This window comes from Salmo salar, chromosome 09 (assembly GCF_965601325.2).
Source record: "Salmo salar chromosome 09, fSalSal1, whole genome shotgun sequence".
NCBI classification, from domain to species: Eukaryota; Metazoa; Chordata; class Actinopteri; order Salmoniformes; family Salmonidae; genus Salmo; species Salmo salar.
In genome coordinates, this window is record NC_138299.1 from 145,099,791 (window position 1) to 145,114,185 (window position 14,395).

General features: G+C 46.3%; 1 protein-coding gene across 1 annotated transcript; it reads left to right on the forward strand.

Annotated features, from left to right (window-relative positions):
* Nucleotides 1-1,269: 1,269 nt before the first annotated feature.
* Nucleotides 1,270-13,918, forward strand: syfb (Phenylalanyl-tRNA synthetase beta chain). The gene is given in 16 exon segments (NM_001139817.1): nucleotides 1,270-1,341; nucleotides 1,832-1,887; nucleotides 1,989-2,143; nucleotides 2,284-2,356; nucleotides 3,820-3,935; nucleotides 4,450-4,600; nucleotides 4,719-4,827; nucleotides 6,241-6,373; nucleotides 6,562-6,613; nucleotides 6,757-6,818; nucleotides 9,863-10,070; nucleotides 10,193-10,273; nucleotides 10,400-10,492; nucleotides 10,689-10,806; nucleotides 11,037-11,189; nucleotides 12,992-13,918. Coding segments are annotated over 16 exon segments (1,770 nt in total). The 5' UTR covers nucleotides 1,270-1,283; the 3' UTR covers nucleotides 13,144-13,918.
* The last annotated feature ends 477 nt before the right edge of the window (nucleotides 13,919-14,395 follow it).

Below are 14,395 nucleotides of genomic sequence, written 5' to 3' on the forward strand. Positions count from 1 at the left end.
AGACCATGGTGCTTGCCTACGGAGCTGTGAGGGGAACGGCACCTCCGTACCTTCAGGCTCTGATCAGTCCCTACACCCAAAGAAGGGCACTGCGTTCATCCACCTCTGGCCTGCTTGCCTCCCTACCTCTGCGGAAGCACAGTTCCCGCTCAGCCCAGTCAAAACTGTTCGCTGCTCTGGCACCCCAATGGTGGAACAAGCTCCCTCATGACGCCAGGACAGCGGAGTCAATCACCACTTTCTGGAGACACCTGAAACCCCACCTCTTTAAGGAATACCTGGGATAGGATTAAGTAATCCTTTTCTCTGTAAATCGTCTGTGAATTTACATTTGCGTTTGGGTATTTTTACACTGTTCTGGAGCCATGTGCCACTGTTGACAAGCAAGCTGCTGCTCTGTCTCTTGGCTGTTGCCATGGTGAGGGTAATAATTGAGATGCAGTTTGACCAATGTTTGCCTAGGCCTACATGACTCACCAATGGTGGCGTGTGAGAAGGCGGGACCTAAAGAGAATGGTCAAAGCAATGCAAAACCCCAAAAACGCACACGATGAATGGCGACTGTAGAAAGCAAAAGCCGAATCCCTGACATTTTGGGCGATTTAGAAATCCCGTCCGGACGCATTTTTTTTAGGTCCAAAAAGAGGACATGTCCGGGAAAAAGAGGACGTATGGTCACCCTACATAATCTAACCGCTTTTACTATCACAGTCTGATGAATTAGGCTAGGCATAATCCAGTGTGATTGTGGATTAAGAGGCCTAATATTTGATAGCCTATGACAATTGTATAACATCAAATATGTTCCAAATACCCTTAGCAATTTAAGACAACTGGGACATGGGGGAAAAAAACGAGCTCTGACTGGGAAACATCTTTCAAACGGTCATCTGACTCGGAATTCCAACTCGGGAAGTCAGGCCTCTTTCTCGAGCTCCGACTTTCCGACCTGAAAATCACTGACGTCATGATTGGACCTCGTATTTTTCCCGAGATCACAGTTGTCTTGAAAGCACCTAGGTATCACCAACAAAGGTGCGTTCACAATACATCAACGGTTCTACACTGTTATACTTGGTCTTCGATAATCCAGTGTGACTGTGAATTAACTATTTGAAATGGCCATTTAATTCGATACCAAATGTCAATATGAGACTTTTGGTACGAGTAGTACTTTATACCAATAATTTAGACTGGCATTATCCCGGACAGCTACAGCTGGCTTCGGTGGGTCCTTCAGTCTTGGAGGAAAGATTAGTACCTAGCGGTTAGCCGTGGTCAACATGCCGACTGTCAGTGTCAAAAGGGATCTTCTGTTTCATGCCTTGGGCAGAACATACAGTAAGAAATGTTACTTACCTTTTTAAGTAATATATATTCAGTAAATTGTAGAATTTTTCGGCGTTGTATTTTCAGACAAAAGGTACCTATATATATATAGCGAGATGGCTGCTTAAGTTAGCTACTGTGGCTACCTAGCTAAAACAGTGGCTGATGCCGTGGCAATAACAGCATATCACGCTTTTTTGTGGGTTGTTTAACAACATATCACATATGTTACATACAAAACGGCATATACTCTGTTTCTACTGAATAGTGATTGAAAACATGATTTGATAGTTGACAGAACTGATGATGCTTGTTATTTCACGACGATTGCATCATTTCCCTATCCAGACCTATCCTACCCTGCTAAGTTACTGTACTGACCACCACATAGTTACGTCCATTTAACTAGTACAATTTGATTTAAATTAAGAATGGAGGTGGGACCATAATATACGAATTATTCCAACATATTAAAATGCTTTTCTCTTTCCCTTCATTTCAGCTGATGAGGAATTTGATGAGTTGTGTTTTGAGTTTGGGCTGGAGCTCGATGAGATTGTGAGTAGAAGACAGTGAGGATGAACCTCAGCCATATCCACTTGTTTGTGTGATAGCCCAAAAACAATACATTGGTTAACTATTCTAACCCTGTCCTTCAGACCTCAGAGAAGGACATCATCAGTCGTGAGCAGGGGGACACCAAGGCACAGGGGGCGTCTGATGTGATTTTGTATAAGATCGATGTTCCAGCTAACCGCTATGACCTTCTGTGTCTGGAAGGGCTGGTCAGGGGCCTGCAGGTCTTCAAGCAGAAGTATGTAAAAACATCTATATGGAGAATTGTGTGCTTAAACATGACTTTTACATTGCCAAAGTACTTCAGCTTGTGCTGCTTTATTGTGTGTGTTGTGTCTTCAGCTGTGTATTGACATGTCCATGTGTGTCTGGCTCCAGGATGGAAGCCCCTCGCTACAGGCGTGTGAGTCCAGCCAGCAGTGAGCCTCAGAGGCTGGTCATCACAGAGGAGGTGGGTGGAAAACATGGACCAGACTCTCTGTTTAATGACCTGGGTTTGGGGCAGAGTGTAGGGTTGGGTCACTTGGTCATCACAGAGGAACGGAGGGAACATCAAATCAAATGTTTATTTGTCACTTGCGCCGAATACAAAGCAGTGTGACAAAACAACACAGAGTTACACATAAACAAACATACAGTCAATAACACAAAAGAAAAGAAAAATATAAAAATCTATGTACAGTGTGTGCAAATGTAGAAGAGTAGGGAGGTAGGCAAGAATAACAATAACGAGGCTATATACAGGGGGCACCGGTACTGAGTCAGTGTGCGGGGGTACAGGCTAGTTGAGGTACTCTGTAGATGGTGGCGAAGTGACTATGCATAGGTAACAAACAAACAGTGAGTAGTAGCAGTGTACAAAAGGGAGGGAGGGCGGGGAGGGGTCAATGTAAATTGTCCGGTGGCGATTTTATTAATTGTTCAGCAGTCTTATGGCTTGGGGTAGAAGCTGTTGAGGAGCCTTTTGGTCCTTGACTTGGCGCTCCGGTACCACTTGCCGTGCGGTAGCATAGAAAACAGTCTATAACTTGGGTGACTGGAGTCTCTGACAATTTTATGGGCTTTCCTCTGACACCGCTTATTATATAGGTCCTGGATGGCAGGAAGTTTGGCCCCAGTGATGTACTAGGCCATTCGCACTACCCTCTGTAGCGCCTTACGGTCAGATGCCGAGCAGTTGCCATACCAGGCGGTGATGCAACCGGTCAGGATGCTCTCGATGGTGCAGCTGTAGAACCTTTTGAGGACCTGGAGACCCATGCCAAATCTTTTCAGTCTCCTGAGGGGGTACTGAAAAGGTTTTGTCGTGACTTCTTCATGACTGTCTTGGTATGTTTGGACCATGAGAGTTCGTTGGTGATGTGGACACCAAGGAACTTGAAACTCTCGACCCGCTCCACTACAGCCCTGTCGATGTTAATGGGGGCCTGTTTGGCCCGCCTTTTCCTGTAGTCCACGATCAGCTCCTTTGTCTTGCTCACATTGGAGCAGACTCTCTGTTTACTGACCTGGGTTTGGGGCAGAGTGTAGGGTTGGTTCATTTGGTCATCATGGAGGTGGGGGAGGGGGAAACATGGAGCGGACTGTTTACTGACCTGGGTTTGGGGCAGAGGGTTGGTTCATTTGGTCATCATGGAGGAGGGGGAGAGGGAAACATGGAGCGGACTGTTTACTGACCTGGGTTTGGGGCAGAGGGTAGGGTTGGTTCATACATCTTGTAATGAATGAACCACCACAGCAGTCCTTTGTGACAAGATGATGAGTTAAGATATTGAGCTGTTGATGAATTCCTCTACATTTGTTGAGGCTGTGCAAAGGAGGCTTTGGGTTTGTGTTGGAAGTAAGATCTAGTGTTTAGAGATAAATGAGAGAATCCTGACTGACTGTGGGTGCCCCTGTTTGTGCCTGTCGTAGACAACTGCTGTGCGACCCCACGCTGTGGCTGCAGTCCTGAGGAACATCACCTTCACACAGGAACGTTACGACAGCTTCATCGAACTACAGGAGAAACTCCATCAGAACGTCTGTAGGTTAGTCAGACACCTAACACATCTCTACCTTCACAGAAAAATATATACAACTCACACACACAAGTTTGACCAACTCAGTGGCCTTGAGGTTAGTGTCTGCCCTTAGATTGGAATGTTGGGGGTTCGCTCCCTGTTTGAGTCATACCAAACACTCTGATGGCTCTATGCTTGGATTGTGGGTATGGCTCTGCCACAGTTCAGCATCCAATTGGTGTACTTGTACATCAAGCTGCCTTGCTCTACAAAAAACAGGAGATTGGCCCATGAGGCTCCTGGCCCTTTCTGGCTCGGACAAGGCTTACTTATTACACACACAATTTCACCTCTGCATATTTATTGCAATGTTTTGGTCAGAGACCTTTTTCAATACCATGCCTTCATACTTCAGTGATGGCTTTCAGTGTGTTCTTCTCTGGTAGTCTCTGAGAAGTTGTCTCAGTGGATGTTGTGTGTGTGTGTGTGTGTGTGTGTGTGTGTGTGTGTGTGTGTGAATTGACTAATCTGTGCTCCGTAGGAAAAGGACTCTGGTTGCCATCGGCACCCATGACCTGGACACCATTTCAGGCCCCTTCATCTACACAGCCAAACCACCTGGTGACATCCGCTTCAAACCTCTCAACCAGGCAAAGGAGTACACCGCACAGGAACTCATGAGCCTCTACAAGGTGAGCAGGGATTGGCTACAGAGGTCATGAGCCTCTGTAACATGAGTTGTGATTGGGTATGGCTAGAGGTGTTTTATTTCTGTCATCCAATCTTTCAATTTGTATTTCTCCCTCTCAGACAGACAGCCACTTGCGACACTATCTGCACATCATTGAAGATGAGCCTGTATATCCTGTCATCTATGACAGCAACGGCATTGTTTTGTCTTTGCCTCCAATCATCAATGGTGAGGACACACACATACAGTGCATTTGGAAAGTATTCAAACCCCTTGACTTTTTACCCATTTTGTTATAGCCTTTTTCTAAAATTGCTGAAATTGTTTTTCTCTTATCAATCTACACACAATACCCTATAATGACCAAGCAAAAACAGATTTTTAGAAATTTTAGCAAATATATTAAAAATAAAAATGACATTTACATAAGTATTCAGACCCTTTACTCAGTACTTTGTTGAAGCACCTTTGGCAGTGATGGGGAGCGTCGCTGCACAGCTATTTTCAGGTCTCTTCAGAGATGTTCGATCGGTTTCAAGTCCGGGCTCTGGCTGGGCCACTGAAGGACATTCAGAGACTTGTCCCGAAATCACCCCTGCGTTGTCTTGGCTGTGTGCTTGGGTTGTTGGCCTGTTGGAAGGTGAACCTTCGCCCCAGTCTGAGGTCCTGAGTGCTCTGGAGCAGGTTTTCATCAAGGATCTCTCTGTACTTAACTCTTTTAATCTTTCCCTCAATCCTGACTAGTCACCCAGTCCCTGCTGCTGAAAAACATCCCCACAGCATGATGCTGCCACCACCATGCTTCACCTTAGGGATGGTGCCAGGTTTCCTCCAGACGTGACGCTTGGCATTCAGGCCGAAGAGTTCAATCTTGGTTTCATCAGACCAGAGGGTCTTGGTTTTTCAAGATCGGAGTCCTTTAGGTGCCTTTTGGCAACGTGAACATTGGGTTCTTTCTCTCCTCCCTGACCAAGGCCCTTCTCCCCCGATTGCTCAGTTTGGCTGGGCAGCCATCTCTAGGAAGTCTTAATGGTTCCAAACTTCTTCCATTTAAAAATTAAGGCTGCTCTCTTCTTGGACCTTCAATGGTACCCTTCCCCAGATCTGTGCCTGGACACAATCCTGTCTCTGGGCTCTATGGACAATTCCTTTGACCTCATGGCTTGGTTTTTGCTCTGACATGCACTGTCAACTGTGGGACCTTATATAGACAGGTGTGTGCCCTTCCAAACCATGCCCCATCAATTGAATTTACAACAGGTGGACTCCAATCAAGTTGTAGAAACATCTCCAGGATGATCAATGGAAACTGAATGCACTTGAGCTCCATTTCAAGTCTCATAGCCAAGGGTCTGAATACTTACGTAAATAAGTTATTTCTGTTTTATTTTTAATACATTATGAAAAATGTCTAAACCTGTTTTTGCTTTGTCATTATGGGGTATTGTGTGTAGATTGATGAGGAAAAACAATTTAATCCATTTTAGAATAAAGCTGTAATGTGATAAAATGTGGAAAAAGTCAAGGGGTCTGAATATTTTCTGTATGGACTGTAAATGCCCAAACTATTAACCTCGTGGACTTCCAATATTGATTTACCCATGGTATGCTATAGATACTGTTCTGTGTCTTGTTTTTCAGGGGACCATTCCAAAATCTCCTTGAATACAAAGAATGTTTTTATCGAGTGCACAGCCACTGATCTTACCAAGGCAAAAATTGTGTTGGACATGATGGTGACGATGTTCTGCGAGTATTGTGAAGAGCCTTTCACGTGAGTCCAGGCAACAGCTGTTTAGATTTCTATGATTGAAATGACTAATAGTTAAACCTAATATGTTATTGTGTGTAAAATAAGACCATGAATTAGTAGGAATCTGTTATAGTAATAAGAATTTCCTTTGCCCTGCCCCACTTTAAGACTCCTCTTGACCTATCTGACATTCTGTCGCTCTCTCTCAGGGTAGAGGAGGCTGAGGTGGTGTACCCAGACGGAAGGACCTGTCAGTACCCGGTACTGTATTCCCTCACCATCACCCTGCAGTCTGTTTCCTTTTGTGGGAAAATATATTAGAACCCACTGGTCAATATGTACATTCTGATTATCCCCATTCTATTTGTAACCCTCAACCTTTCTGCTATACCATGTGACCTCAGGAGCTGGCTTACAGGAAGGAAACTCTGTCAGCCGACTTCATCAACCGCAAAGTTGGCATCAGGTAACGAAGTGACTTGAAATGATATCCAACCTTGTTCGTGTAGAGCTACCCTCCTGTAGGTTTTCACTCCAACCCTGTTCCTGGAGAGCTACCCTCCTGTAGGTTTCAACTCTAACCCTGTTCCTGTAGAGCTACCCTCCTGTAGGTTTCAACTCCAACCCTGTTCCTGGAGATCTACACTCCTGTAGGTTATAACTAACCCTGTTCCTGTAGAGCTACCCTCCTGTTCCTGGAGTTATAACCTACAGGAGGGTAGCTCTCCAGGAACAGGGTTGGAGTTGAAACCTACAGGAGGGTAGCTCTCCAGGAACAGGGTTGGAGTTGAAACCTACAGGAGGGTAGCTCTACAGGAACAGGGTTAGTTATAACCTACAGGAGGGTAGCTCTCCAGGAACAGGGTTGGAGTTGAAACCTACAGGAGGGTAGCTCTACAGGAACAGGGTTAGAGTTAACCTACAGGAGGGTAGCTCTACAGGAACAGGGTTAGAGTTAACCTACAGGAGGGTAGCTCTACAGGAACAGGGTTAGTTATAACCTACAGGAGGGTAGCTAACAGGAACAGGGTTAGTTATAACCTACAGGAGGGTAGCTCTACAGGAACAGGGTTGGAGTTGAAACCTACAGGAGGGTAGTTCTCCAGGAACAGGGTTGGAGTTGAAACCTACAGGAGGGTAGCTCTACAGGAACAGGGTTAGTTATAACCTACAGGAGGGTAGCTCTACAGGAACAGGGTTAGAGTTAACCTACAGGAGGGTAGCTCTACAGGAACAGGGTTAGAGTTAACCTACAGGAGGGTAGCTCTACAGGAACAGGGTTAGTTATAACCTACAGGAGGGTAGCTATACAGGAACAGGGTTAGTTATAACCTACAGGAGGGTAGCTCTCCAGGAACAGGGTTAGTTATAACCTACAGGAGGGTAGCTCTACAGGAACAGGGTTAGTTATAACCTACAGGAGGGTAGCTCTACAGGAACAGGGTTGGAGTTAAAACCTACAGGAGGGTAGCTCTCCAGGAACAGGGTTGGAGTTGAAACCTACAGGAGGGTAGCTCTCCAGGAACAGGGTTGGAGTTGAAACCTACAGGAGGGTAGCTCTCCAGGAACAGGGTTGGAGTTGAAACCTACAGGAGGGTAGCTCTCCAGGAACAGGGTTGGAGTTGAAACCTACAGGAGGGTAGCTCTCCAGGAACAGGGTTGGAGTTGAAACCTACAGGAGGGTAGCTCTACAGGAACAGGGTTAGTTATAACCTACAGGAGGGTAGCTATACAGGAACGGGGTTAGTTATAACCTACAGGAGGGTAGCTCTACAGGAACAGGGTTGGAGTTGATAACCTACAGGAGGGTAGCTCTCCAGGAACAGGGTTGGAGTTGAAACCTACAGGAGGGTAGCTCTCCAGGAACAGGGTTGGAATTGAAACCTACAGGAGGGTAGCTCTCCAGGAACAGGGTTGGAGTTGAAACCTACAGGAGGGTAGCTCTCCAGGAACAGGGTTAGAGTTAACCTACAGGAGGGTAGCTCTCCAGGAACAGGGTTGCAGTTGAAACCTACAGGAGGGTAGCTCTCCAGGAACAGGGTTGGAGTTGAAACCTACAGGAGGGTAGCTCTCCAGGAACAGGGTTAGAGTTAACCTTCAGGAGGGTAGCTCTCCAGGAACAGGGTTGGAGTTGAAACCTACAGGAGGGTAGCTCTCCAGGAACAGGGTTGGAGACGAAACCTACAGGAGGGTAGCTCTCCAGGAACAAGGTTAGAGTTAACCTACAGGAGGGTAGTGCTCCAGGAACAGGGTTGGAGTTGAAACCTACAGGAGGGTAGCTCTCCAGGAACAGGGTTAGAGTTAACCTACAGGAGGGTAGCTCTCCAGGAACAGGGTTAGTTATAACCTACAGGAGGGTAGCTCTCCAGGAACAGGGTTGGAGTTATAACCTACAGGAGGGTAGCTCTCCAGGAACAGGGTTAGAGTTATAACCTACAGGAGGGTAGCTCTCCAGGAACAGGGTTAGTTATAACCTACAGGAGGGTAGCTCTACAGGAACAGGGTTAGTTATAACCTACAGGAGGGTAGCTATACAGGAACAGGGTTAGTTATAACCTACAGGAGGGTAGCTCTCCAGGAACAGGGTTGGAGTTGAAACCTACAGGAGGGTAGCTCTCCAGGAACAGGGTTGGAGTTGAAACCTACAGGAGGGTAGCTCTCCAGGAACAGGGTTGGAATTGAAACCTACAGGAGGGTAGCTCTCCAGGAACAGGGTTGGAGTTGAAACCTACAGGAGGGTAGCTCTCCAGGAACAGGGTTAGAGTTAACCTACAGGAGGGTAGCTCTCCAGGAACAGGGTTGCAGTTGAAACCTACAGGAGGGTAGCTCTCCAGGAACAGGGTTGGAGTTGAAACCTACAGGAGGGTAGCTCTCCAGGAACAGGGTTAGAGTTAACCTTCAGGAGGGTAGCTCTCCAGGAACAGGGTTGGAGTTGAAACCTACAGGAGGGTAGCTCTCCAGGAACAGGGTTAGTTATAACCTACAGGAGGGTAGCTCTCCAGGAACAGGGTTGGAGTTATAACCTACAGGAGGGTAGCTCTCCAGGAACAGGGTTAGAGTTAACCTACAGGAGGGTAGCTCTCCAGGAACAGGGTTAGAGTTAACCTACAGGAGGGTAGCTCTCCAGGAACAGGGTTAGAGTTAACCTACAGGAGGGTAGCTCTCCAGGAACAGGGTTAGTTATAACCTACAGGAGGGTAGCTCTCCAGGAACAGGGTTGGAGTTGAAACCTACAGGAGGGTAGCTCTACAGGAACAGGGTTGGAGACCTCTCCTCTAAATGCTAAACAGAATTCTACCAACATGCCTTACATTTACATGACTCTCTTATCCAGAGAGTCTTACATGAGCAATTAGGGTTAAGTGCTTTCTCAATAAAAAAAATTATAATCACCTAGTCGGCTTTGCGATTCAAACCATCGACCTTTCAGTTACTGACCCAATGTTCTTAACCGCTAGGCTACCTGCCGATGTTTAAAGTTTGTAATGCTTTAACGTTTGTAATCTCCAGTGAGTCGACTGAGCAAATCGCTCAGCTGTTGACCAAGATGTGCTTGCGCTCAGAGGTCATGAGTGACGGCGAACAGATTGAGGTGGAGATCCCGCCCACGCGCTCTGACGTCATCCACGCCTGTGACATCATGGAGGACGCCGCCATGGCGTACGGTTTCAACAATATTCCCCGCACCACGCCGCGCACATATACCGTAGCCAGTCAGGTGAGGGTTTCTTCAGCTGGTTATTCATTAATGAAGTTGATTGGTTGTTGACTGGAGCTGCTGGTTGGGTGCTATTAAGTGGTGAGGTCTTATTTTCCCTCTCATGACTGTTGTGTTTTTAGCTCCCACTTAATAAGCTGTCAGAGCTACTGAGACAGGACCTGGCTGCTGCTGGATTCACAGAGGCCCTCACCTTCGCCCTGGTAATGACACCTCACTCTCTCTACCTTTGTGGACCCCAAGAAGAGTAGCTGCTGCTTCTGCAAAATCTAATGGGGATCCAAATAAATAAACACATTTTCATGTGTTGTATCTGTCTTCCTGTGCAGTGTTCTCAGGAGGACATAGCTGACAAGCTGTTGAAGAACATCTCAGAGACCAGAGCATGTCACATCTCCAACCCCAAGACAGCTGATTTCCAGGTGGACCACCATTACCGTGGATTAATCATGTCTCTCTGATAACATTATAAACTGTCCCCCTTTGGTCTCTGAATGATCTCGTACAGTTGCTATACACTACAGCAATTTCCCCCTCTGATGTGAGGGTTTTTCTCTACTGGAGGGTGCTGTGTGACTGGGTGGGTGTGTTAACAGCAGTGCTCGTCTTCTCCACCAGGTGGCGCGCACCACCCTGCTGTCAGGCCTGCTGAAGACTGTGGCGGCTAACAGGAAGATGCCTCTGCCTCTGAGGCTGTTTGAGATTTCAGACGTGGTGCTCAAGGATGAAACCAAAGGTGTGTTTGTGTGCGGGTTTGACCTAAGTATTCATAATAGACAGTATTCATGGATATGTGTTTAAGTAATGTCATTGTATGCCTGCCTTTCCAATTTCTTTATTAGGACAAACATGAATTTACATATTGATTCCCTCATACTCAAGAATACACACACTGTCATTATCTGTTTTTATAGACATCCTACAGTATATTCTGATGCCCATGTTGTCCTCTGCTCTCCCTCTCAGACGTGGGGGCCCGGAACAACCGTCGCCTATGTGCTGTCTACTACAACAAGAGTCCGGGGTTTGAGGTGATCCACGGTCTGATGGACAGGGTCATGCAGCTGCTGGAGGTCAAACCAGGCCAGGGCAATGGCTACCACATCCAGGCTGCTGACGGTAAGACAACCAGGGAGCCATCTCAGTGGTTTAAACTGGACTCCGTTTCTTTCAATGGTAACTGATTGGTGAATGCTCTGGATAGGTTTTCAGTTTTCACCATGGTGCTTTCAACTGACGTGTCAAGCCTGTCCAACTAGCCTCCTGAGTGGCGCAGTGGTCTAAGGCACTGCATTGCAGTGTTGTGGCGTCACTACAGCCTGGGGTTCGATCTTGTGGCTGGTCATCTGCAAGCTGATTTCGGTCGTCGGTTGAACAGCGTTTCCTCAGACACATTGGTGCGGCTGGCTTCCGGGTTAAGCGAGCGGGTGTTAAGAAGCAGCGCGGCTTGGTGGGTCATGTTTCGGAGGACGCATGACTCGACATTCGCCTCTCCCGAGCCTGTTGGGGAGTTGCAGTGATGAGACAAGATCGCAATTGGATATCAAAACATTTTGGAGAGAAAAATTCAAAACAAGCTTGACCAACTCAGTGGTCATAAAGGAAAGGAGGCAAGGAAAGGAAGTGGTATAAAACTAAAACCCATATCATGGTTTCACAGTTCACACCTATCCTCAACCTACAGTACAGCTGTGGCTGTATTTCCAGTGGAAACGATTCTAGGGGGTATTTTGTCCACTAGTGAAGTGAATGTTTTCCCATGGCACTCATGAAACTTGTTCCACAAATCAGTGTTTTTATTAGCTGTGGGTTCTGCAGGGCTCAATTAGCTCCAATCTCTCCCATCTGTGTCTCTCACTCCACCTCACTCACTCACCACAGGATGTGTCTCCTGTCACAATCAGTGGGGAAATCGATGGGCTCAAGGACCACAGAAAGAGAGGGATGAGGAGGGGGTGAGGAGGGAGTGCAGGGGTGTGGAGGATAGAGAAACGGGGAGGTGGAGGGTAAGAGAGCGTGTCGTCAGCAGTGGGAGGCAGACTACTGCTGCAGTGCGCTTCCCTGGGTTGACAGGGAGATCCATGGGCATTTAGACTGCCTGAAACAAACACTCAGAGCTACAGAAAACGCGTAGACTGTCACATTTACACACTGTTATGCAGAGAGCGAGAGCTGTCAGTTGTCTCACTCATAGCCATGCGGTGTAGGGCTGAGTGGTTAGGGAGTTAGCGGAAGGAGAGCCTCTTAAGGAGCAGATGCCCACGTTTCACTTAACAACTGTGTCAAATTCAGCCCTTCCCATTCACTGTTAAAGGCATGCTGTACCCCCCTGACTGTGGTTAGTGTTGACCTTGGCTCAGTGAGAATGAATCTGAAGAGGGTTTTCAGGGTTGGTGGAATAGGTTGTCACTTGTCAGGCTGGCTGTCTGGCTATTAGTGTAGCATTTTTAATGACTGGTTGTCAGGGTGCTGCCCTGGAAGACAGACACACACACACACACACACAGATCACGCAGAGATTTGTCTGTTGCTAGTTATGAGTAAGTATCTGAACAGTGGCTCAGGAGTACATTAGCTTTTACGGGCAAAGCAGTGTGGGAAGAACTGAAGCACCATGGGAGCAGAGAACAGAACAGCATAGGAACGGAATGTAACATGTCTGTGGAAGTGGAGTCATGGCAACCCTGAGCCTAGCTCCTCTTGAACAGGCTCTAGAAGTCAGTGTTTTAAAAAACACATCAATGAGTTGTCTCTCACATTTGAGAATAGTTCTGTCTCATTTTGGCTTGATCTTAGGTGTTTCGTCTGTGTAGAAACATTCAGAGACTACATTTTTTATGTTTATTTTCAGTGGACCACTGAGAAACCTCTTCACCTCTTCTTCCTTACCACCCTCCTCTGTTTCCCCTCTTTTCTTTCAGATTCCACCTTCTTCCCTGGTCGCTGTGCTGAGATCTTTGCGCACGGGAAGAGCATAGGACGCCTCGGGGTCCTTCACCCTGATGTCATCAACCGCTTTGAGCTCACCATGCCATGCTCCGCCCTGGACATCGACATCGAGCCCTTCCTGTGATGTCACACGCAGACACGCGCCTGAACCTGTAACACCACCAAACTCATCTACTCATGTTCAGTCCATCTCAACACAGGCTTTCCCAGCTCCAGCAGAGTACAGCCCAACCTGCTGCAGCTGAGCTCACATTTTCACGCAAATCTCCCATTGACATCACATTGCAAGCTTGAGATATGTGCGAAAGTAAGGATTCGGCCCCAAATGAATTGTTCAGTTTATATCATGCGTGGTATTTCTGTTGACAAATGTACAACAGTGTATGAAGTAACCATTGAAATTATAGGCTGGTATATACAAATGATGTGGCTGTATTTTTATCTCCATGGTAATTAAAGTGAATGAGATGTCAGCCTGTGACTCAGTCCTGTGTTTTGGAATTCATCTCAATCCTGCATCATTTGAGCTTTAACCAATATACTGTACTATACAATTTAAAGACATTGCTCTGAGCAATTGTATCGACTCCAGTCATTTACATTTAAAGGTTTGTCGTATACCATATAGGCCTAATGCACTGTATGAGTGTAAATAACAGGAAGCCACAAAGCTGTGGTTCAACAGGTTTCCTTGTGGTGTCCAACTGGTATGGTCTTGTTCGGTGGGTTAATGGTCCTGGGCGGAGCTTCATCTACTTGATACAACAGGACATGAACTCTGACATACCATACAGTACTGTAACTGCAGGTGTTGCTTAGGTCTGTTTCCGTGTGATAGTTATTTCGGACTTCCTCACCAAGGCAAGAAACACGTTAAATAAAATCAGTGTAACATTGAATCTTTTCATTTGTCTTCTGTCTTTCAAAGTTACACGATGTGTGAGAAATATAGAATCAATGTCAGATGTATAAAAAATGCAAATGTCAGAACATTCTTACACAACACTTGAATGATGACAGGATCCTAGCATGTTTTATACAGTATATTCACCACCGTTCAAAAGTTTGGGGTCACTTAGAAATGTCCTTGTTTTTGAAAGTAAAGCACTTGTTTTGTCAATTAAAATAACATCAAATTGATCAGAAATACAGTGTAGACATTGTTCATGTTGTAAATGACTATTGTAGCTGGAAACAGCAGATTTTTAATGGAATATCTACATAGGTGTACAGAGGCCCATTATCAGCAACCGTCACTCCTGTGTTCCAATGGCACATTGTGTTAGCTAATCCAAGTGTATCATTTTAAAAGGCTAATTGATCATTAGAAAACCCTTTTGCAATTATGTTAGTACAGCTGAAAACTGTTCCGCTAA